General features: G+C 40.1%; 1 protein-coding gene across 3 annotated transcripts in view; it reads left to right on the top strand.

The window, feature by feature from the left end:
• The window catches only part of LOC127442005 (activated CDC42 kinase 1-like), a 79,784-nt gene that overhangs the window by 49,610 nt on the left and 4,601 nt on the right, over positions 1–25,573 (top strand). For 2 of the 3 annotated variants that reach the window (XM_051699637.1, XM_051699638.1), the window contains exons 5-11: positions 4,168–4,320; positions 4,639–4,916; positions 5,154–5,280; positions 5,486–5,727; positions 7,825–8,019; positions 9,840–9,931; positions 11,807–13,206. In XM_051699637.1, coding sequence (XP_051555597.1) covers positions 4,168–4,320; positions 4,639–4,916; positions 5,154–5,280; positions 5,486–5,727; positions 7,825–8,019; positions 9,840–9,931; positions 11,807–13,206 — 2,487 coding nt within the window. Of the gene's footprint in view, positions 1–4,167; positions 4,321–4,638; positions 4,917–5,153; positions 5,281–5,485; positions 5,728–7,824; positions 8,020–9,839; positions 9,932–10,530; positions 10,576–11,806; positions 13,207–25,573 lie in introns of all 3 variants that reach the window. The other variant, XM_051699636.1, reaches the window with a different exon arrangement.

Below are 25,573 nucleotides of genomic sequence, written 5' to 3'. Positions count from 1 at the left end.
TGTAGCCGCTATAGCGGCTCACGATGACGCAGTCGACGGTAAGTCCCTTGGACAGCACGACCTGATCATCAGATTCCTCAAAGGCACCCGGAGGCTTAATCCTCCCAGGCCATGCCTCTTACCCTCATGGGATCTCACCGTGGTCCTCCTGGGCCTTCAGAGAGCCCCATTTGAGCCGCTAGAGTCAGTGGAGCTGAAAGCCCTCTCTTTAAAGAAGGCCTTCCTGATTGCGCTCACCTCCATCAAGAGAGTGGGGGACCTGCAAGCATTCTCTGTCAGCGACACTTGCCTGGAGTTCGGTCAGGCAGATTCTCACGTGATCCTGCGACCCCGACCGGGCTATGTGCCCAAGGTTCCCACGACCCCCTTCAGGGATCAGGTGGTGAACCTGCAAGCTCTGCCCTGGGAGGGTTAATCAGAGCATTAAAATAACGTGAAAATGAAGAAATTTGTATATTTTACTATTACATAATATAATAAAATATATGTAAAAAATATTTTTTTATAAAATGTAAAAAAAAATTTACTGAAACTAAAGATGACCAAAAAGACATATTTTAAGTATTTGAAAGTATTTTGATATTTAAAACATAATTGTTCATGTCATTCATAAGTTTTTAAAGTCTTAAAAGGAAATCACTTATTCCTATTTTATTTTCTGATTTATATATTTCAAGTTAAATATGTAAAATGACTTCTTAAGGTGTATGAAACACACATGCAAAAAAAAACACACCTAAGAAATATGACAATTTATAGGACAATTAATCGTGAAAGCCCTTAAAAAGACAATTAATCATCATAGCCCTAAAACAGACAATTAATCGTCAGCCAAATTTCATAAACGTGACAGCCCTAATTAAACCTCACGCACGTCTCATGAACTGCTCTCTCATTATTAATTTCAGCTGTTTTTCTAGTTTTTTCTCGCTTTGTGCAAATTAGTGCAATACACGGGCACCAGCTCTTTCTTGTTGTTTGCTGACATGTTATATGTATATCTCCTGTTGCTATGTGTGCATGTTTGTGAAATAATTTCAGTATTGTATCTTTAAGATGCACTAGCATTGTGGTGGCAATGTTTGCATGGTTGAGCACAACTAACATTCTCTTCAGAAAATAAAACAATTAAGTTTAACATGAACTCAAGAAGTAATGCGGAAGGGTCTGGTCATAATTTAGCTTGAATATTGACAAATACAGTTGTTGCATTATTTCCTAAAAATGTGAGATGGAACTACAGGGAATAATTTTGTTCTGTTATTGTGCTCTGAACTCCAAAGACCAGTAACAGTGTAAATGTAGGTCTCAGAGGGGTCATTAGCATGTGTGTGTGGCAAGGTTATTATAGTTTTGCATTTTCAAATCAGTTTTTATTTTATATCGTTTTCAAATTTGCTATAAATTTGAGTTTAGTTTTAGTTAGTTTCGTTAATGATTTTGTTAGTTTTATTTTGTAAACACATTTCTATTTCGTTTTATATATATATATATATATATATATATATATATATATTAGTTTCAGTTTTAGTAATTATAGTTTTGAGAGTTAACAGAGCACTTCCAGAGTGTAGACCAAAGCAAGACATTTGAATTTATTTGGCAGACTTACACAGTACACTTAAAGCAAAACAAAACAGTTGAATATTTGCACAGTTTACTTAGACTCAGCATAATTGTGCATAATAACAATAACATAATGGTTTGAGATTCAACAAAGTCACAAAGAACAAAACAAAAGCAAATCAAAAGTATAAAAGTTAAATGTATGAACATTTCAAATGAACTCAAATTCATGTTAAACATAAAATCTTGTTAAACTGTTGATGCTCACTGTACCGACGGTGGGCATTCCGTCACTTTGTTTATATATGTTTACATTTACTTTATACGATATGATGCTTGTCTCGTATAATCTTGAAATCCATGGTCGTCTGTTAAATATAGTATTTTATCCATTCAACCACAAAGCCAGAAGCCACTGCAGCGCAGAAATGATCCAAATATGAACATGAAGAAAAAAGTGTATCACATTAGAGACCACATGAACAGACTTCCTCATTTGGATCTATATGTATAAACTCTGTGTAAAGCGAAAAAATAATGTTTAGTCTGATGTAAGATGTAATGAATATATAGATGACTACGAAAAGGTATGGTTTGTCAATATTTTCCAAGCGATCGCTGGTATTTGTATAGGTTTATTGAACAGTTCTGGATCTGGCACTGGACAGGCTGCAAATTCTAGAAATATTATGCTTCCTGCTTCATTCTACGAATGGAATCCACATGAAATCTGTAAAAGAAGCTGTTATAATAACTTGATGATGATTGAAAGATATTTGCATTAGATTATGTGTAATTTGTAATGTTTACATGAGCTAACGCTAACACGCTAGTGCCTTTGCCATAGTATTGCACCTGTTACCCCAGTGTGCCAGCCTTCGCCACAGTAGGACCTGAATATATTTATAGATTAAATTACTCTGACATCACACTGCAGGAAACCGTGCTTCCGGGTTCTTTTGAGCAGCAGATTTCAATGGTGGAAATAGGCAGCACTGCAGTTTTAATAATCTTTTAAGCTTTATAGAATGTAATAATATCTGTAAATGTTAATAAAAGTTATTATAAAGGAATATTTATGGTTTACAGCGAAGAAATGATGTGGGTTCTTTTCTGAATTATTGGCAAAACAAGTTTAAACGTGGTTCAGTGAGCCTGTATGATTATGCCGGACATGTAACAGGTTGATGAATACACATCCTCACACGTTTAACATGCTTCTAAAGCCTTAGAATTTGTGTACTTAGAATGAAAACTACCATCAGACATACAATATGTGTCTTAACTGCTTAAATTATTAACCCACATACAATAAATAATAATATTTTTACTTCAATATGATCATATATCCATATCAAAACATAATATTATTCACTGCATTCAAAATGATTGCAAAGACATCATTTTAGCAGAATGACATTATTTTTATTCACTTATCCTTTCACAAACAGTAGTCCATGTGCTGCTGTGGTGGAAATGGGATCTGTTCCCCCTGTTACATCTTGTCAAATAAGATCATCGTTAGATTATATTGGACCTCATATCTGTCACAGTGACAGCACTTTGGAAATTAAAAACAGCCGTTTGTGATCAGAGTTTGCTTGATTTCTTCGCTAAAAAAGTTAATATCCACCAACAGCTGCTGCGGGTCATTTGTGTCTAATAGAGCTGACGTGATAACAATGACGGTGACCCGTGAAATATCATCACTGATGTAAAATCCTGAGTTTTCCTGATGCAACGATCAGGTGGAAATTTGAAGAAGCCCTTATCTCCAATAATCTGTGGAAAACAGGGTGTTTCAACCCCACAAACAGCACTTTTTGGGCAGTTTCAGCACAATTTGAGCGAAGTGTCCATAGACAGCAGCTTTTTTCTGGGCAACCAAAAGAACCCGGAAGTGGCTGGGTGGAGCATTTGTTTGTAAACAGTAACTTCATCTATAGAAGATCGTGAAAGTTTTGTTTTAGACTTGTTTTTAAATAAAGACTTGCTACCTGCCATAATTCATGTCCGAGTCGTCTTCATATATCAGTCTTTCAGTATCAGCTAACCTCATGTGCATTAGATGCCACAACACCACCTGCAGGTATTTATCTAAACAACCCAATAGTGTATGACTCTGCGGCTCGGAAGATGAACATCTCAAACACACACGCAGATTAGATTTTTCCGACATGTGATGAGAGCTCGTTGATTACGAAAACGATAATTTTATTTTTGAGCATTTGTATTTTATTTCAGTTTGTTTTTTAATAACTGCTGTTAGTTTCGTTTAGTTTTAGTTTTTCATTTATTTAGAAATTTTTTTTATTTTATTTTATTTTTTTTTTAAGTTTACGAAAATGTTTTTTAATCAGTAATTTTAGTTTCAGTTTTAGTTTACAAAAATAACCTTGGTGTTTGGGGAATTGTGATGTGTATAGGTCAGTCCAGCTGCTGAGAGCTCTCCCTGGCAAAGGCAGATGCCTTGGCCCTTAAATACAGATGCAGGGTTTTTTTTTGGTTTTTTTGGTTTTTGGCAGAATGGAGCTATTGTGAATTTGTCTTAATATTATGAATTTTAGTCTGAGTTTCATTCTCTGAACATGTCCTCCTCAGCTTAATGTAGCAGTGAAGTGTCTGAAGACAGACATGCTCAACCAGCCAGATGCTCTGGATGACTTCATCCGGGAGGTCAATGCCATGCACTCTCTTGACCACCAGAACCTCATCCGTCTCTATGGAGTCGTTCTCACACACCCCATGAAGATGGTGAGTGTGTATGTGTGTGTGCACTCTCATCTAAATCAAATTGGTGGCAAAGACAGGGTGCTAAAATATCAAGGTCTTGAAAAGGGAGGGGGTGGGCTAAAATAAGGCCTGACATTTGTGTGCTCTCTCAGACTCTGATTATTTGCTGACGCTCACTTCTGGAGTTATTCGTGATTGGCAGTGTTCATTGTCTCCGATGGCAAGATGCTTCTTGTCGGGTTACTTTTTCAATAGTTATGAAATGAAATTGAATATTCTCTCCTCTTCTCCCCCTTGCTTTTCTACCCTCTATGTCCCATCCATCTTTCTGTCTCTAAGGTGACTGAGCTTGCACCTCTGGGCTCAATGCTAGATCGTTTGCGAAAGACCCTAGGCCATTTCCTCATTTCCACCTTGTGTCAGTACGCCATCCAGATTTCCAATGGTATGGCTTACCTAGAGTCCAAACGCTTCATCCACCGAGACCTCGCCGCCAGAAACATCTTGCTGGCTTCCAGTGAGCTGGTTAAAATAGGAGACTTCGGACTGATGAGGGCACTGCCCAAGAATAATGATCATTACGTCATGCAAGAGCATCGCAAAGTCCCTTTCGCCTGGTGAGATGATGGGTTGAGGGGTAAGGGCTGGACTGTTTAAATGACTTGGTTGATTTCTGGCAAGCCATAGCTCAGGATTCAGCTTGCAATTGTATGAGGTTATTGTTTGTGGCACCTTTTTTGAATAAATGAATTCTGCATGACATTTAGGTCATTCATTTACAAGCATATTGTTCTTCTGACCTACTTTCTACATGCTGTGTATTTTTTGTTTTTGTTTGCATGGGTTTTACCAAGGTGTGCCCCAGAGAGCCTGAAGACGCGCACGTTTTCTCATGCAACAGACATATGGATGTTTGGTGTGACACTTTGGGAGATGTTTACCTATGGCCAGGAGCCTTGGCTGGGCCTCAATGGTAGTCAGGTGCCTCCTCTTCATTCACTCACTTCCAGTCACTCATAAACACTGACCTAAATCAACCTTTATGTGATAAATTAAAGTAAAACAATATCTGACATTGAGAACCTATTATCAGATTTGCTTCTATTTATTTTAACATGTCATGGTAAAATTAATTTACTGAGTAAGACAGCCACAAAAATTTTAAACATCTCTGTGTTTGTGACAGATCCTCCACAAAATCGATAAGGAGGGTGAAAGACTGCCTAAACCAGAGGACTGTCCTCAGGACATCTATAATGTCATGATGCAATGTTGGGCTCAGAAAACAGATGACAGACCCACCTTCGTGGCTCTAAGGGAGTTTCTAGTGGAGACCATGCCTACTGACATGAGGGCCCTGCAAGACTTTGATGAGCCCGACAAGCTTCAGATCCAGATGAATGATGTCATTACCATCATAGAGGGCAGGTGAGCCCTTACAATACACATCTTCATGCTTATGTTGTTATTGTTAGGAAGTGATTAGATCTGTCATACTTTTTCTTTTTTCTTTTCTTTCTTTTTTTTTTTTTTTTTGTCAGGAAGAACCAAACAAAAATATGAAATAATCTCTTATTATGTTCAATATGCATGTGGCAATTCATAATGAGAGACACCTATAATGAACCCTCCAAACACAGAGAGCTTTTCCAGTTCTTCTCTCTAGAACAGGGGTCGGGAACCTATGGCTCGTGAGCCACAAGTGGCTCTTTGTTAAATATGAAGTGGCTCGCTGGGTGTCTCATCATTCACCAATACATGATCGTTTAAAACTTTTTAGAGATCATTTTCCTGCAGAAAGTGTGGGTGCGATTGCAAAGCTTGAAGTCAGTGACACTGTTTTGATTTCCTTTCTCCCGAATTTGTCATACAGCCTACTCCTGGTGAACAAGTTTTCAAATTAACACCCGGCAAACACGGATTTGTCATGCTCAGTGGCGGGTAATTTTGCTGATTTACCAGCCACTGTGGAGGGCGACCTGTAAGATGTCTCGGAGTGATATATGACAAGAAATTAGACACAAAGACGTGCATTTGAAGAAACATGTGTGATTATATTTTTAAGAACCAAATGCAGGTATTTCATGCACGGGTTTTGCTCATCTACCCGCAACAGGCGGGTGACCTATAAGACGTCTCGGAGTGACGCGTGATGTTAGACACAAGACACGAGCTTGAAAATTTTTTATTATATTTTATTATATAACAACAGTCAAAGGAAAAGCCATTATTGCTCGTGTCTGATGCTTTTTGTTCAGAGGCTTGCAGCGGGACCCTGTCTCGTGGAACACACGCATGTAAAGAGTTATCACTCCTTTTTCTCTGTTTTATTCGTCTGCAAATTGTTTGCAAGAATAATGTCGTCTACGAGAATGCTGCAAATGATGTCAGATCATCTCAGAGGTGCTCTGAGTTTAGTTTGCTTTATTTCCACGGAGCAGTTCACTCTTACGCAATGTGAACGCAACTCTGCAGGTTGAGTAATATACATCTTTCTGTTAAAGACACAAAGACGAAAGTGATAAAATCTAAATAATAAGACACCTTGAACCTAAAATTTAGTTCTAATTTTTTCTTTAGGCAGCATTAACTGTTTTACCAAAACGCAATACAAACACATTCGATAAGAACACACATTTGGCAGCATTATTTTGGGAACACAAGGGAATTTATTAGGCTTTTTTTATTATTCATTCATTGACAGATGCTTGATGACAAATAGGGCCGTTGGAGACGGTAAATGTTTGGATTTGGGGAGGTGGTTATAAAAGATTTTTTGATCACTTCATTATTTTAATTGCATTTTTCGTTTAGTTTAAAGTGCAATTTGAATTTATAAATGTCTTTTGTTTAAGTTTTTCGTGTTTCAATAAATTAATTACATTTTTAAAGCAAAATCAATAAAGCAAAACATTCACTGACCCTGGGCAGGGGTGTTGACGATATAATTGAATATCACAATATTTAAAATTAAAATTAAATAATTTTATGGAGACCCGCACAAACGTGTACTCAATTCCATACTGCAACATGTTACTTTTAATTGTTGCATATTTGTTTGTTTTTGTGATTTTGAGTAGTCTATGGGCACAATAAACATTTTATTTTATTGAAAAACTTTGTAAATAGTAAATGATTAGTTTTTGCTATGGCTCTTGTGAAAAAATGCATCAACCAAAAATTAAAAAATTTAATTTAATTAATTAATTAATTAAATTATATTTATTTATCACACATTATACATTTGCACATATACAGTGAAATTCTTTTTTTCACATATCCCAGCTAAGCTGGGGTCAGAGTGCAGGGTCAGCCATGATACGGCACCCCTGGAGCAGATAGGGTCAAGGGCCTTGCTCAAGGGCCCAACAGTGGCATCTTGGCAGTGCTGGGGCTTGAACCCCTGACCTTCTGATCAGTAGCCCAGAGCCTTAACCGCTGAGCCACCACTGCCCCATAAATTGGCTCCATAGTGAGAAAAGGTTCCCGACCCCTGCTCTAGAACATTCTCCATTTCTTCTGCAGGGCTGAGAACTACTGGTGGAGAGGTCAGAACAAGCGTACGCTGAAGGTTGGTCAGTTTCCCAGGAACACAGTCACATCAGTTGCGGGCCTCTCTGCCCATGACATAAGCCGTCCACTGAAGAACAGTTTCATCCACACGGGCCATGGAGACAGTAACCCTCACCGCTGCTGGGGCTTTCCTGACAGGATTGATGAGTGAGTCCCTAAAATGTTACCTCATACTGGCACTCTCTGTATCTTCTCACTATTGGTCCTGGCAAGCTTTTCTGTGGTGGTCGACCGACATGGGTTTTTCAATGGCCGACACTAATATCTAGAGAGCAGAGTGGCTGATACATAATTAAATTTAATCATAACAAATAAGATATGTGCAAAACTGCTTAATTTAAATGAACACTCATTTTACAAAATATTTTTTCAAGTTTTACTCAGGACACATGCACTATTTCTGTGTATTCTGTTAGCCAATCTAATGCTGATAAAATGGCTAAATCTTGTGTCCTGTTCCCGTTTCAGTGTTTCATGCCAAAATTTAGAGAATATGGTGTTTGGGATAATGCCATATAAAAATATGACACAAAAAAGTTTAATTATAGCAAATGAGACATTAAGTTTTATTGTACACAATATTTACAAATATTGTGTTAATATCAAAGTTCACTCAGAAATGTTAAAAAACTGAAAATTTGTGTTATTCTTCAGCAAGGCTCTCTGTAAATTTTGGAACTGTAATGATCAACGATGAAGTGAATACAATATCTTCCCTGGTTGATGTATTGGTCTGTCACTAGTTTGAATGTGTCTACTATATCACAGTCACATTGTTGGTTATGTACTGTCCTCACATATCATGTTCATTCTGTAATTCTGAATGCCCTGCTGTCCTCCCACAGAACCACCTTTCTCTTTTATAATTGGCCTTCCACAATACTACAGCATGTTTTAATGATAATAAATACCTCTATAACCAGCTAGATGCTGATTTGCAGAAGAATTTGAGCATAATGTATTTTTAGTTTGTAGAGGGTATACAGGAATAGCTGCTGCAGTGATATAATACCTCATCATCTATGAGATTAAATGTTGTGGGTCACACATTAGATGACAGATGCCTCTGTTATGGCCAATAAGTAAAGTGTCACATTCACTTACACTACCAGTCAAAAGTTTTGAAACACTTACTCATTCTTTATTATAATTTTTTTTCTTCACATTTTAGAATAATAGTAAAGTCATCAAAACTATAGAACAACATAAATGGAAATATGGGAATTATGTTGTGACTAAACAAAATCCAAAATAAATCAAACTGTGTTATATTTTAACATCTTCAAAGTAGTCACCCTTTGCCTAGAATTTGCAGACATGTACTCTTGACATTTTCTCAACCAACGTCTTGTGGTATCACACTGGGATGCTTTTAAAACAGTATTAAAGGAGTTCCCATCTATGTTGGGCACTTATTGGCTGCTTTTCTTTATTATTTGGTCCAAGTCATCAATTTCAAAAACATTTTTTTTTTTAATTAAAATTTACTTTTATAATTAAATCAATTAATATGGTAGCACAATTATATTTTTGTCTACAAAACTAATTTCAAACATTTAAGCATACGTCTTCAGATCAAAAGATATTTAATATCATGAGAAACATTTCAGTCAAGTGTTTCAAAACGTTTGACCGGTAGTGTATGTGGAGCCATGGCCCAAGTCTTTACAAGCACTTTGTTTCATCAGCACAAGAGGGCAGTAGAGTACAGCACACTTTGTCATTTCCATAACCCCGACTTTATCAACTGATAATATCACAGCTGTAAATACCTCGATTAAACATCCAGTGAAATATATGTTTGGTAGTTAAAACCCGAAACGTCTTTGTATTACATTTGTTATACAGTGTCATCAAATCTTCTAATGGCAAGGTTCCAGAGCCTGGTTTTGTTGTAAACTTAGGGCTAAAATATGATATCATATATACACTGGTGGGCTGCTTCTGTTTTTCTGCTCCTTCTGCAGTCTATATCTTGGTAACCCAATGGATCCTCCAGATGTGCTGGGGCTTGAGCTAAACTCTGCCAGACCAACACAGCTCCCTGGACGCACTAAGAGTGAGCGAATGCTTTTCAATTACAACTGTCTGAGCATTTGCAGGTTTTCCCTGATTGTGGGTACCCTGTGGATTAATATCATGTCATTTTAAAATTGTGTTCTAAGTCTGGAAGGGTCATGGAAATTAACAAAATCACGGTCATGGAAAGTCATGGAAATTTCTGTAGTGAATAAACAGTACATTTTTCTAGTTATGCTCTGCACTAAAATAATTAATAAACAGCTAGATATTACTCTAGTGTAGAGTAAAACTAGCTTGCAAACCAGAGTGATGTCAGCTTTTTGAGCAAATCATTCTTTTGAGTCAGTTCTTTTCAGTACATTTTTGAAACAGTCTGAATGTTTCATTAGCAGATCAGTCTAAATGTTGTTTTTTTTTTTAATCCTAATGCATTAATCACAAACAAACTACAGCTTACAAAAGCAAAAATAGTTTTGGTGTTTTCAGTTCACTGCTTTTTTTTAAGACAGGTCCTCGTGCTTTGTGCTTCTTACCCACTTCTATTATGCTTTGTTCCTGTTTTTCCTTTTCCTACCCCCCAAATTTCTTCGCATATGCTCTCTGTCTCTCTCTCTCACTTGCTCCCTCGCTCTGCAGAGGAGTCTCCCCCTCGGCCCCCTCAGCCATCTTTGCTGATTAAGAGTAAGTGTGGACCCTCATTTCAGTTTAAGCACTGCTCATGCCCCCTCTGTTCACTCCTAGCACCCCTCCTCAAAGGTACAGCACATCTGTATTGAACAACGTTGTTTTTTTTTTTTTTTTTTTTTTTTTTTTGCTTGCTCCCATTTTTTTATTCCCTCTCTTTTTTTATTTGCTCCTGTTTTAAGCTCTTTTTATCTGATTGTTGTGTATTTGCTATGGTCTAACTGCATGGAAAAAGCTCCTACGAGTTGGTGTTGGGTGTATCATTCTTTTTTCTTTTTTTTTTTTTCTTTTTATGTGGAACACCCTAATGACTGTTTCCCATCTTTTTACTCTGAAATAATGAGTTGGGAAAAATAGTTCATTGTTGGCCACATGCACACTGCAGCTAAATACAGTTGCCACACTTCTGTGTGCTTAGTTCTGTTCTGTACACACAGAGTTCAGATATTTACTGATGTCAAAACTGCATTCAGACACATGGAGTCGCGAGTTCGAATCCAGGGCGTGCTGAGTGACTCCAGCCAGATCTCCTAAGCAACCAAATTGGCCCGGTTGCTAGGGAGGGTAGAGTCACATGGGGTAACCTCCTCATGGTCATGATTAGGGGTTCTCGCTCTCAATGGGGCACATGGTAAGTTGTGCGTGGATCGCGGAGAGTAGCATGAGCCTCCACATACTGTGAGTCTCTGCGATGTCATGCACAGTGAGCCACGTGATAAAATGCGCGGATTGACTGTCTCAGAAGTGGAGGCAACTGAGACTTGTCCTCCGCCACCCGGATTGAGGTGAGTAACCACGCCACCATGAGGACCTACTAAGTAGTGGGAACTGGGCATTCCAAATTGGGAGAAAAGAAAACTGCTTTCAGGACCGCCACTTCCTATACGCAGATTGCGCATTCTGCGTAGGGCACCAACCTCTAGTAGGGGGGCACCAAAAAGTCAGCCGGCTGTCCTTCCTCGCATGTTATATGTTATTGAAGGACCCAATAGCAGTCGCGGAACACTCTTCCCATCAGACGATCGCCTCACGCACCCCCCATCTGACGAATGCAATCGTGATTGCCTTAAATGCGATTGTCAATCCCAAAACTTTGCAGTTAGTATGTGGCCTTTGTTGTAGTGACACTTGTATTCTCTGAGGATTCAGTTTCCTCTGTCACTACTTTTTTTGCTCAACAGATAATGTTAGACATTTGATTGAGCCTTTTTTTTCTTCTTGTGGACAGAACCATGCTATGATGCTGTTGCTGAGGACGAGGACCAAACATCCTCAGGCCTTCAGCGACTCTCTTTAAAAAAAAAGGGCCTTAAACTCAAACCAGCTGCTTGGGTCTCTGCTACCAAGATAGGCGATCGTTCCACTTATGGTTTTCGGACTCCAGGGGGCAGCACTCCCACAGAGGTATCTCTTATAGACTTTGGGGAAGAGCTCCCATCAGCCACACCTTCCCCTTCTCCTGTGGTGGAGGTCCAAATCCCCACCCTTGCTAAACTTGCCCTGGATGCAGAGAATATTTTAGACAGAACTCCTCCTCAGAGCCCTTCATGCTCTTTACCTCGCCCCCTTCACCCTACACCAATTGTGGATTGGGACGCTCGACCCCTACCTCCACCCCCAGCCTATGACGATGTAGCACAAGACGAGGATGACATTGAAGTAAGCTCCATCAACAGTGCAGATTGTGGAGCTGATGAACCTTGCTCTCCACGCACGCCCTGTACTCCCATCGGAGAGGGCAAAGCTCATGTAGAAGACAATTTATTTTTGCCCTGCAGGCAGAGCCATGTCTCTACCTTTTCCCAATCTGTTGAAATCTTCCAAGAGCTGCAGCAGGAGTGTATGAGGCATCTTAATGTACCCGTGAGCTCTACCAGCCCTGGGCTGGAGCCACACCGACAAATTGTCCTAACCTTTTCTGAAGACAAACCCCAGATACCACCACGCATCCCCATCCCACCCCGTCCAGTCAAACGCACAGGTGGCGAGTATGCACGCTGGTCTGGTGAGTTCTCCCCAGTCTTGGGAAATGAGGAAGACAAAGAGCGTCCACCCCAGATCCCCCCTCGAGAGCCCCTCTCCCAACCAGGCTCACGCACGCCCAGTCCACACGTGGGTTCCCCGCAGACCCATGGCAGCTTCTGCTCATCCGCCTCCATCTATGGCTCATCCTACCTCTCCACCTCTCCCGCTAAATTCATGCCAACCACTCAGAGCTTCGCCTCAGATCCCAAATATGCTGCGCCCAAGGTCATCCAGGCGCAAGGCAAAGACAAGGAGCCAGCCAAAGGGCCCTGCATCCTGCCTATCGTGCGTGATGGCAAGAAAGTCAGCAATACACACTACTACCTCCTGCCAGAGAGGCCTTCGTATCTAGACCGCTACAATAAGTTCTTCAGAGAAGCAGAGAGTGGTGAGGAGAAGAAGCATTTTAACACAGCCACCGTCAAGCCCATGGTTCAACAACCAGTGGATCTCAAGTCCAACTTCTCTTCCAATAACAACAGCAGTCTGACAGTCTCTGGATGTAGAGGGGGGTTGAAGAACTCTCTCAGCGTGTGCAGAGTCAGCACTGATGGCTTATTTAGCAGGACTGACAGCATCGGCACCCACGACAAAGTCAGACTGGTGAGTGATTTGAAGATATTGCACAGGTCGTTTATTACACTCTTGAACTTTCAGAAGTGGATGTGTATTCACCATAAACATGCATGATTGCCATGCATTACTACTATTTATGTTAGACAGTGATTGATGGTTGGCTTAGATTGTCTGTGTGTGGTGCTGATTGAGGGAACCTGGTATTTGACTCGAGCATGTCTCATTGTTATCTCATTATAGTGGGCAGCATTCCTATAGACAATAGCTCTGTTCCAAAACGTATTGAGCTGCCTTGCTATCTACTGCCTGCATTTGCCAGTGCTTAGGCAGCATCCTAAATTAAATGGAACCTTATAAGTGACTGATTTGGAGTGCTTTATATAGGCAGCAACTGTGCATTCTACAAAAATAGTGCAAGACACACAGGAGACTTGATATCAGTATTTAACTGTTAGCATGATGCTAAGATAAAAAAACATTTATAAAAAAACATTGAACTTTTTTATCTCTACTTTTGAGTACTGAAAAAAATAATAAAAAAAAAATAAAAATAAATATATATATATATATATATATATATAAGAGCTGCCAGAATGAATGTGTTAACTCATGAAATTAATGAAAGTTTCACACGTGAATTTTTCTTAATCGTGATTAACACATTTCCGTTTACACACAACAATGCTTCTGTGTCAGTGATCAAATGATGGAGAAAGACACATTAACGCAATTTGATGTACAGTTGAAGTCAAAAATGTACATACACTTAGGTTGAAGTCATTCAAACTCCTTTTTTAACCACTCCACAGATTTAATATTAGCAAACTAGCAGACAGAGATCAATGAGGTGCATCGCAGTTCAACTGGCGGGTCATTTTGGTGAGGTTCTGTGGGGTTCATCCTAAGTCCAAGTTTCAGGCAGTGGCATATGAAGTATCAGATGTCTTACAGTTGGAGTTGGCATTAGTTCATCCTCTGAAGTCCATTGTAAAAGACCGAAGTGATGTCTGGCTAGCACCAGCTGTAGTTTGTCTTCGTCACTCAGTGGACATAGCAGTGGAGTCCGACACCAAGCAGGAACGGAGCTGGATCTGGCTGGCTCTGGTAACCTCGGGATATGAATCCCAGCGTTGAGACAGGGAAACAAATATAATAATATTAGCATAGATGCCATTCAATTTATTGCAGAGTTATAGATTATGAGAAATGTTTCTGAGAAATGTTTCTGGTTCTGGCAGACCTAACTAAAGCAACCTAATTGTGAGTTGATGGATAAATTAGGTGTATACCTGGATAAAAAGATGAGTCTTTAGTCTAGACTTAAACTGAGTGAGTGTGTCTGCATCCCAAACAGTGTTAGGGAGACTATTCCATAGTTTAGGTGCCAAATGGGAAAAGAATCTACCTCCTTTTGTGGATTTTGATATTCTAGGAACTATTAACAGGCCAGAATTTTGTGATCGTAATGAACGTGATGTAATATAACATGACAGAAGGTCACTTAAGTACTGTGGAGCTAGACCATTCAAAGCTTTGTATGTAGTTAACAGAATTTTATAATTAATATGAAATTTAAAGGTAGCCAATGTAACGACGATAGAATGGGGCTAATATGATCATATTTATTGGTTCTAGTCAACACTCTGGCAGCTGCATTTTGAACCAGTTGAAGTTTATTTATTGAACTTGTAGTGCATCCTCCCAGTAATGCATTACACTAATCTAGTCTTGAGGTCATGAACGCATGAATTAGTTTTTCAGCATCAGCAACAGTGAGTATGTGTTGTAACTTACTAATATTTCTGAGGTGGAAGAATGCTGTTCTACAAACACTGGAAATTTGATTTTCAAAGGACAGATCTAATAATCACACAGTAAAGATTGTCAAATATTTAAGTAGTTTAATTTTGCATTAAATTACTTTTTTATGTTTTTATATTATAATTTTTTTAATGTTTAATTACTGTTGCTGAAAAACTTAAAGCATTGTTTACTCTGTTTTCTATTTAATTACTGGCTCTTGAATAATTCCTTTAAAAGCAATTCCTTGAAGCAATTTTTACAAGAGACACTGAAGGCCACATTGTTTTAATGATAATTATATGTTAAAAAATGATATATATATATATATATATATATATATATATATATATATATATATATATATATATATATATATATGTGTGTGTGTGTGTGTGTGTGTGTGTGTGTGTGTGTGTGTGTAATGAAGCCATATTAATTCATATGATCACTATCCTTAAATAAAAGACTTTATCCTTTTTTGCATGATCAGTCATATTTTCAAAATCAATGCCAAAATTTCACAGTTTCTGCCAGGGTATGCAAACCTTTGAGCACAACTGTCTATATATATGTATATGTACATTACGTTACTTTGTTTAGTACCCTTATGTCCAGGTTTTGTAAATCACATAAGCATTTTTTTCTTCAGAATCATGAGAGAATTGTGGTCTTTATTCTAAGCAAAATAATTGTGATTCTCAATTTATCCAGAATCGTGCAGCTCTAGCATGGTGTAGATTGGGTGACATTAGCTGATTGCAGCAAACAAGAGACGAGGCAATGATCTGAGATGTCATCGCTCTGCGATAGAATTTCTATAGTAGGTCCTGTCACATTTTGTCTGACTCCAAGAGAGTTGAGAATATCAATAAATGCTAATCCCAATGTGTCATTTTCGTTATCTATGTGAATGTTGAAGTCACCAACAATTAAATCTCTATCTACAGTAACTACAAGATCTTATAGAAAATTTGCAAATTCACCAAGTAAATCCGAGTATAGCTCAGATGATCTATATACTAGTGCCCGACCGATATTAGACTTTCACCGATATATCGGTATCGGCGTATATTTTACCGATATGCGTCAATATGAAATCTATAACATATAATGCAGAAAACATTGCTTTAGAATTGATGTCATAATGTAGTTTGTCCAGCAGAGCGCGCTCTGACTCCATTGTTTACAGAGCTGACTCTGAACTGACGGTGGTTCTGTGGACAGGGCGGAGTTGAGCTGTGTCTCTTCACGGTAAGATTAGTTTGTGAAATACATACTGGAAAGTTAATAAACAATGACCCCATCATTTTCCCTTTTCAATATTACTAATATAACATTAACCCTGTCCCTGACAACCATGTCACTCATGTTTATCTCATGTGTTTGCTGTTAGCCAGCTATAGTTTGTCAGTGCAGTCAGTAATGCAGCAGATTGAAAGGTAAATATTAGAGCATCTTTTTGCAGCTCAGCAGACAATGGTGCGGTGGTGGATTGTGTCTTTTGAGTGTTGATTTCACGCTATATTATTACCTAGTTGGTGAGAAATGAAATGTCCGTCTTTTATTCTCCATGACAACGAGCTTATAGCTAACTAGCTAATCACGTAGCTACTTTCATTGTTGTCAGCTGAGTGGAAGCTAACATATAAACATGTATTCACCAAACTGTTTTGTTCAGGATTCACAGTTTGGTACCCCCTTCAACCGAACAATTCCAGTCGTTGCATCTACAAAACATAATATTTAAAAGTCTGGTTTTCCACTGTTGAAAGTTTCCCCTGAACTTGTATTGCAGAATACAGTGTAACACCATTGCCGCTGTTTGTCTCTTGTCTCGGCAGTATTAATATAGTCAGCATTTGACTGATACTAAACAGTAATACTGATGTTTATTTAGCTGTTTATTTTATTTGTATTTATTCTATATTTTAATGGCCAGCATTTGACTGATACTAAACAGTAATACTGATGTTTATTTAACTATTTTATTTTTATTTATTCTTTATTTTAATGGTCAGCATTTGACTGATACTAAACAGTACTGATGTTTATGTAGCTATTTATTTTATTTTTATTTATTCTTTATTTTAATGGTCAGCATTTGACTGATACTAAACAGTACTGATGTTTATTTAGCTATTTCTTGTATTTTTATTTATTCTTTATTTTAATGGTCAGCATTTAACTGATACTAAACAGTACTGATGTTTATTTAGCTATTTATTATATTTTTATTTATTCTTTATTTAAATGGTCAGCAACTGACTGATACTGAACATACAGTACTGATGTTTATTAAGCTATTTATTGTATTTTTGTTTATTCTTTATTTTCTCAGTGTTCATTTCTAGAATTTGTTGACATTGTATAATAATAATGTCAAATATTCTTTGATAAAAATATTTGTTTAAAAAAGCAGCCTTCTGAGTACCTTTGCATAGTCATATCGGTGCAAAATCGGTGAAAAATCCACATAGAAAAGGTCTGTTTTCATTCCAGCTCAAAGATTAACTATATCGGTAATCGGTGAATTTTCCCTCTCTAAAATCGGTATCGGTCTCAAAAAACCCATATCGGTTTGGCTCTACTATATACTGTAGCAAGGGCAAAAGACGAAAGAGATTTTTTATTTATATCTGACGGTGTCACATTAAGCATCATTAGTTCAAAAGACTTAAATGTATGTCCTGTCCTCTGAATAACACCAAAAACTTAACTGTAAATTGCAGCAACACCTCCTCCTCGACCCTTCAGACGAGGCTCATTTTTATAACAATAACCTGGGGGAGTAGATTCATTTAAACTGATATATTCATCCAGTTTAAGCCAGGTTTCAGTCAAGCAGAGCGCATCCAAACTATGATCTGAAATAATTTAATTTAGAATTAGTGCTTTGGTTGAAAGCAGTGGTGGCCCATGCATTTAAAGTCTAGGCCTTCAATGTGATTCATGCCATTAAGAAAACACAGTTTCACAATGAATAATACACTATACGCCTATCATACATTACATGGCAGTCAACTAATAATACCAACTGACATTTTAAAAACACGTCCACGCACGAAAGGCAGGACCAAGGAGGTCTAATACCAAGAAAAAGCTCTCTAATAATAGTTGCAATTTAAAATTTGTGTAGGGCTTTACTGGTTGTTTAGATCAGTGTTATTATCAGAAATAATTATTAATTATTTCTTTAGTTATTAATTAATATTTAAATTAATTAATTGAATCTAACTCATTAAAACCTCATATGGGGCTCCAGTAAATGTAGTGCGCTATGTTTAGGAGTGGGTTTGGTTATTAACAATAATTAATAATTATCAAAGACAAATATTAATTATTAAAATCAATAGAACATTAATAATTAAAATTAACACTAGCTTACTGATCATTCAAATTCAACAATCATCAAAGATAATTATCAATTATCAAAAATCAGTAGAATATAAATAAGGATTAACATTGACGTGGCACCACCCTGGAATCAGGGACTAATAACCAGATAGTATAACAGTCTCAATATTAGATTGTTTTATTAGGAAAATCGACATCCGAAGAATATCGATTTTCTGGAAAAAAAAACAATGAATGAAGGCTTGAATCCGAGCACTGACATCCCGTCAGCATGACACAGGTGTATGCAAAACAAACCAAAACACTTCTCTTTGTAATATAAACAAAGTTTATTTATGCAGTAATATCAATTAATAATTAATACAATGCAGTCAGTAAACTTCTGACTTACAACTACAAACTAAACAGTGATATGATTAGTTATGGAAATCAAAATAATCCTATAACACATGAGGGTGTGTGTGTGTGTGTGAGAGCGAGTGTGTGTGTGTGTAAGGAGGGACGCGCACAAAATGGCGGACGTGACTCTCGTGGAGAGTATGTCACGCGAGACTTCCGGCCAGAGAATATGGCCGTGAATGTGGGCGGAGAGAAACCAGTCAATGGCGTCTACCATTTACCGCGTGTATCCGCTTGTACGAAAGCTTAGGGACAAAGCTGAGCTTTATCACGAAGCTATCTACGAGCCAAAAATGTGTGCCAGAATGTTTGTGAGGGGTCGCGTGTGTGTGTGTGTGTGGTTAGTACGAGAGAGAGAATTAAGTGACGGTCCCAAAGCTGATTTCGCGATCGTGGGAGAGAAAGGAGCTGTTAGTTTATCACTCAGAGACGCGGTGGACGGCTCGTAAACAGTCCCGTTATTCTTTAATGGATAAACTCAGTTTGCCGGTCTTACCCGCGATGGCGGAAATGCACAACAGCCCACTGTGGTTGGACCAAGATACAGCAAATCAAATTCATCATAATTAATACCCTGAGTATTAATAATGAGTGGACATGGCGGTCCGTAAACTGTACAAGCAAAAACCTTGAAACACAAGAATAACACACTATAATATTCTATCTCTGCCCAGATGTAAACCTCTTACTTGAATCGCATGAGGATGCAGGTGGAATGTGTGTTCATCCGTCCTTTAACTCAGACTCGGTTCCTCGAGGCTTGGGTGATGACAGGAGGCCGTTTCCTCACTCTGTCGGCGGGCGGTACGGCTGCTGATTCTCGGCGGGCTGGCGGAGAAATCAGAAACGTCGACTTGATTGAAGATGGAAGAGATATCTTTAATCTCTTCAATTCTGCAGGCAAACGGATGAAGATGCGGATTGCTCGGCGGTCTCCTTCGGATCCGTTAGTGTTCGGTTGAACACAGAGTAATCTCAACTCGTCCAGTGAGATGGAGATTGTATGGCCGCAGTTTCAAGTCGGACGTTACTTCCTTGTGCCACGAGACTGCACCTGAGAGCAGCGATGAGCTGCATCTACCCACGGCAAGCAAAGTTGCTGGAAGCAAATCCTGGAAGCATTTCAGAAGTATTTCTACTCTTGATGATGTCATGGTTGAGGGACATTCTGTTGTGTGCCTCATCCAATAGGAGTTGAGAGTTCGATCCTTTAGTGAGCAAGGCTTCATGGGATTTGTTGTCTGTTTTGGACTCCCTTTGTTTGATTTTGGTGCGATTTTTATCAGTATAATTTATGACCTGGTATGTGGGGGCCTGAGTTAGGTTTTACGACTGTGTAAGGCCTGCCTTTGTCTTCTATCTGAATACATGAGGCCCAGCATTCCCCCCTTTGGTCTGAAGAATTGGTTGTTGTCCAGCATCTTTAGAGCAACTGAAGGGCCGAACAGTTCTTGTCGGTTCACAGTAATCTGTGGGTTACGCCATCCAAGTATTCCTGATAGGAAAGAAAAATGGTTGCACAGTCCATACAGTTCATTAGAGTTCACAGAGGTTTTATCGTCTGGACAGAGATTGAGGCACATCTGGGCATAGAACTTCTAGCTAAATCTAAAACTACATTCATCACACATTTGCCTATTAGAAGGCACAGCATTAACCGTAACACAATCCTTTGTTGTTCTTTGGTCATAACACAAAATCAAAGTAGAACCTGACACTGGTTACTAAGAACAAAATGTTAGAGGAAAGGAGGGTTAAAGGTTAAAAGGCTTATCCTTGGAAATGATTGGGGTTAACCTGTGGGATGGGCTCGGACTGGTGTGTTAAATGCGGCTGTACGAGGAGTGAGTCCAGTCTGGCCTGTAGGTGTTGAATGTACCTGTACATGGCGTGTGCAATAATTGCAACATTTGCAATTAGTTTATTACTGCAAACTGATAGGGTGTTCTTGGTAAGATGACGATCTGCTTATGTGATTAGGAAATATAGTGGTCAAGCCAGTCGGTTTGAGACTGAACTTCACTAATTTCATCCCTTCAACCTGAAGCTGCTGTTGAAGGGTGTCATCAACGGTGAGGCTGTGACCTCTAAATGTGTCCATGATCTCAATTTCTGCGTCATGTTTGTCGACGTTGAGATGATGGAGGACAATATCGTCAATGTGCTCGGTGGCTTCTTGGAGAACCATTAAGAACACCGTTTGGTTTGGTAATGTTAGTTTAATGGCTGTATCATGGCGGTTGTATGACATTGGGACTTAGGTGGCTAGTGTGTTAACGAGCCAGCGATTGCCTGCTCACTCTACCCTTGTCTCTGTTCCTTCATCTTTGATGGACATGCTACCATGACACTTGTTCAGGGAATTCGGCTCTTAGGCTGCAGAGGTAGGTAGTCACCTCTCTAACAAAGGGGTTGCATTTTGATAAACCCAATGAATGTACTTTGTCTTGGTATACATGTTTAGATTAGGGATAAGGTAGAGCGAGGGGTCCTCATCATGGTAGGCGAGTGTTGGTGGTGTTTTGAGGTGAATGTGTGCATTACTTCTGTGAAAACCCTGAAGGGTTTTATTCAGGCCCTGTAATTGTTCTTATTGGAGTCGTCGCTGGATTTTTGGACGATGGCAACTTGTCCATCTGAAGCTGGCAAACTGTTTTCTGGACCAAGTGGTCTCGGTATGTCAACCTGAGCCCACGTGTGTCCACGACGGCAGTCAATGAGCGGAGCCAATCGGTTCAGTAGGTCCTGGCTAATTAACAGTGGTTCCGTATTAATGGGACATACAGTATGTAAACAGGGTCTATTAGCATCATCCCTTGAAAGGTGTCAATCCAGGCCCGTTTTGTGATGGACGACCTATCTTGCGTGTAGCTTGTGATGCTTACGTTGCAGATCTCTGTCTATAACGGTTTGCCAAGGGAGAGCTTTGCTCTAGCCACCTCTGCGAAGGTGTTGGAACCCATTAAACTTATTTCGGAACCGGTGTCGAGTAGTGCGTGGGAGCTGAATGACCCATGTGCCAGGCGTTGCCCTTACGGTACAGATCGCCCAAGAAGGTCAGAAAATGAGGGTGTGGCATGTTAGGAGTGACTGTTTTGGGGAGCAACTTGGACCCTGTTCCCCTTTTCCCGACCTACATAGTAAACTTTGGCGTTAACGGGAGGGGATACATCGTCTAGTCAAACTGACGGGGTTTCAGTGCCTTGTTCCTTTGAGGAGGTCGATGGAAGTGGTGAACAACGGAGCACGTCAAGCTTCGTTACTAACTCAGTCAAGCATCTCCTTATAATCCTCCATTTTTTTTCTCAAATCTTTTTCTCTGAGGGGGTTTGAAACCTTTTCTACCCACCCAGTTTTCGTTCAAAACGCACCTTTCCTTTTGGCTGGCGGACGTTTTGTTGTTTAGGCCTGCCGTGACCCTGGGGGGGGTGTCTGGTTACCACCCCCCTGATTCTGTTGCCTACCCTGCTGGCGGGGTGATCGGTGCCTCTGGGGTCCTGTTCTAGCATTCACCTTAATGCGAGGCATTTCATTGCCTTCAAGCGCTAGGTCTGCACATTCTGAGGCTTGGATCCCCAGAGCTCTGGCGTCGCCTTCATGCCCTCGGGCAGGGTGCACGCGTGTCTCCCATGCCAGTTGCGCGTACCTTCTAATTTCCTGCATGGTGGGGTTGCCCATTCTGCAGTGCATCGTGACGTCATATCGCACGCACTCGTGGAGGTTGTGAAGGAAAAGAGACTTGAAAGCTTGTTCCTCTTCCAGACCTGGTTCTTTACTTCCTTGGAAGTACGCGATTCTCGGGCATCTGTAATACTCACGCAGAGGCTCGTGCCTCTTCTGGGTGATGGCGAAAGCAGCTATGGTAGCGGAGGCTTTGTTGATATACAGCGAATACTCCTCGCGTAGGGCTTTACACAGAGCTGAGTAGCGGTTTCGTGTACCAGTCGGTAGCGTTTCCATGAACGCATGGACACTCCTTACCGTGGTCTTCCATATAAGCTTGAGTTTTTCACGTGACAAGGCATAAAGCAAGTCAACCAGGCAGTGCTCAATTTCCCTAAGATAATTGTCGATGTTTGAATCTCGATTACTTGGGTCAAAGCGTTCTGTGTCCCCTGCGAGGGACTCGAGTTGTCGGATGCGCAAGCGTTGGTGGCGGTATGACCATGGGTCGTCTGAGTCATCCGAAACACCATAGTCACTCAGATCACTATAGCGATGAGGACGACTTCCTCCCCTTCGTGGTGGGGAAGGAGTCCAGTCGACGCGTGGGGGTGGACCCGGGTTGCGTACAGCTCCCTGGCTAATGGGATCTTCGAGCCACTTACACCACTCTGGGCTTGAAAATAATTGTTCCCCCATCCATGGTGCGGAATCAGTCAGTTTGAAACGCACGGTGGCGTGACTGAAAACTGACTGGGGGGGGCAACTGTAAGAAGGGGCACCTGCATCCAACCAACCGGCCGCTGGAGGAGCTTGAAAGGTGTCTTTGAGGACGAAGTCAGAGACTGTACCACTAGGGGCAGCTCGGCTCCTAGTGTGTGTCCCTGGGTTTCTCAGGGGCACATTCCTACATGTAGCGCTAAAGAGGGGGCCCTCTTCTATTTCGGATGTTGTGCTGTGCATTTCAGCTGCACTTACCTGATCTGACTCTACTTTTAGCTGGGCAGCTTGAAGCTGCCTGCGCAGGGTTTCGTTTTCCTCCTGCATCCGGGCATTATCTTCCTGTGCCTGGACTTTCTCAGCTTGGGTGCACCTGACGTCTTGGTGCAGGCTGAGATTTTCCCTCTGCACCGCTTGGTAGCTGCTCTGCAGCTGGGCAAGCTGGGCCTGGTGCTTGGCGGTTTGCAGTTGGGTTCTGCGGTGATGAAGAAGGAACATTTGGCCCACTAGGTCCGGGATTGTGTGCTTTGGCTTCCCGACCGGGTTGTTGACATAATCAACTAGTTCCTGCAATGCTTCATCACAACGACTAATATTGTAGCCATTAAGGTTATCACTCTCCTCTACGGAGAGATGGAAGACAGCAGCGACTACATCTTGCAGTGCTGGGTCGACTAACCTGGGTCGACAGCTCCAGTCACGTGGGGCGATTGGTGACTCATTTTACTGGGGCAGTAAAAATTATTGCGACACAGTGGCTCTGATAGCTTGTTGTTTTACAGTTGCTATAATGCTGACACGAACGCACAGGTGAGAGGCTTCGACCTGTGGCTTACGGTCTACTGTTATGTAATGTGCAAATTTCACTGCGTTCTCTCTTTGGTGGACGTCAATGAAGTGACTTGGCACCTCTCTGTAACATCTAGATGAAAGCGTTAGGAGTAAAAAATAACAACAGCAGGTTTTAAGCAGACTATCGTAAATTTACCAACCCCTAATTCACTCTTAAGAGCACTTTCACACCACACTGGCTTATGTTTGGCAAGTTGTGAGAAGTAAATTGTCAAACAGAACCAAACTTTGAAGTAATGATTCAAGTTATTACTTTGGATTCTTATGCATACGCATTGTGACAAAGTAGGATTCCTCACACGGGGCACCAATACATGAGGCCCAACATTTGCTTGCAATAAATTTAGTTTCATCAGGGTATACGGTTACTTTTCAAAACTTGATCTGACACTGAATGTTCAAGCAGCCTAATTTACACTTAGAAAACTCCTGATGTTGCTATAACAATGCAAAAAGCACTTATCAATTTGCTTGAAGTGAAAATCAGCCCTCGTTTCCTGTTTAATAATCAATCGCACGATAATGCAGAACATCTCAGGGTTTTAAATCCATAAGGATCTCTTTCTAAACGGCAATAACAGCAGTGATGACATCCGACCTGTCAGCGAGATCTTGCACTCTTCGCTTTCAAATTACGTACATCACTTAAAGCATGATTGCGACTCTCATGGCCAGCTAGAAGGCCTAGACAGGGACATTTCCTAAAGACCATAAGTGATTCACTTATGAATCTGACAGTCTGACTTTAAATGCCTATTCACTGCAGTGTTGAGGGATTCTGTGGAAATTCTGAAGGCTTGACTGGGTGGAGCTCAGACTCACGTGCTGTTTCGGCTAAGGAGCATGGCTTTGGGCATGCGATTTGTGAAAAAGTTGTCACACTTTGCTTGTAAGCATCGAGAAATAAATTCTGATTGGATAAACTTTTAGTTTTTTGCTATTCGTTTGTAGATGAATTAGAAGTGGAAAGTGATTGAAAATACATAGGTAGAAAGGTCAATGAGAAGGAAAGGATGAAAAAATATTTATTTATTAGGCATGTTACACTAGCAGAGAAGGCTTTGCTGGCCCTGAGAAATCGCCACTGGTTGAAAGAGATCTAATGTTTGTAGCCCTACCTTTGTATGATGTTTATCTGCAATTTATTTATTTATTTATTTATTTATTTTTCAAGTTTGACCTTAATCAAATTTTTTCTAAATTATTTAGTGAGGGGTCTGTGTGATGTCTCAAGGCAGCTAGCAGATGTTTGGATTAACCAGTTTGTCTGCTTCCTGACCTGGGACCCAGTTAGTCAAATACTATCACTATTAAGACTGTGAGCCAAATTACTAGAGAGGAGAGCCTTCCCTGGAGGGATGGTGTCCGTCTCTCTTTAGCATGTCTGGTCTATCCCAAAAACTCTTCCAATTGTTTATAAAACCTATGCTATTCTCCGTAATGTAGTAATGTGGATAGCCTCAATCTATCTGGCAGATTAATATTGTGGAGGATGAGAGTTTAAGAGATTTAATGCCCATTGCAATGAAAATGCAACCTATGGGGAGACCAGTTCTTTCAATTAGTCAACCTCCCAATTAGACTTTGGGAAACATTTAATTTG

The sequence above is a fragment of the Myxocyprinus asiaticus genome, chromosome 6 (assembly GCF_019703515.2).
Source record: "Myxocyprinus asiaticus isolate MX2 ecotype Aquarium Trade chromosome 6, UBuf_Myxa_2, whole genome shotgun sequence".
In the NCBI taxonomy this organism is placed as follows: Eukaryota; Metazoa; Chordata; class Actinopteri; order Cypriniformes; family Catostomidae; genus Myxocyprinus; species Myxocyprinus asiaticus.
The sequence above is the reverse complement of the archived record's forward strand: the minus strand, read 5'-3'. Positions and strand labels throughout refer to the sequence as shown.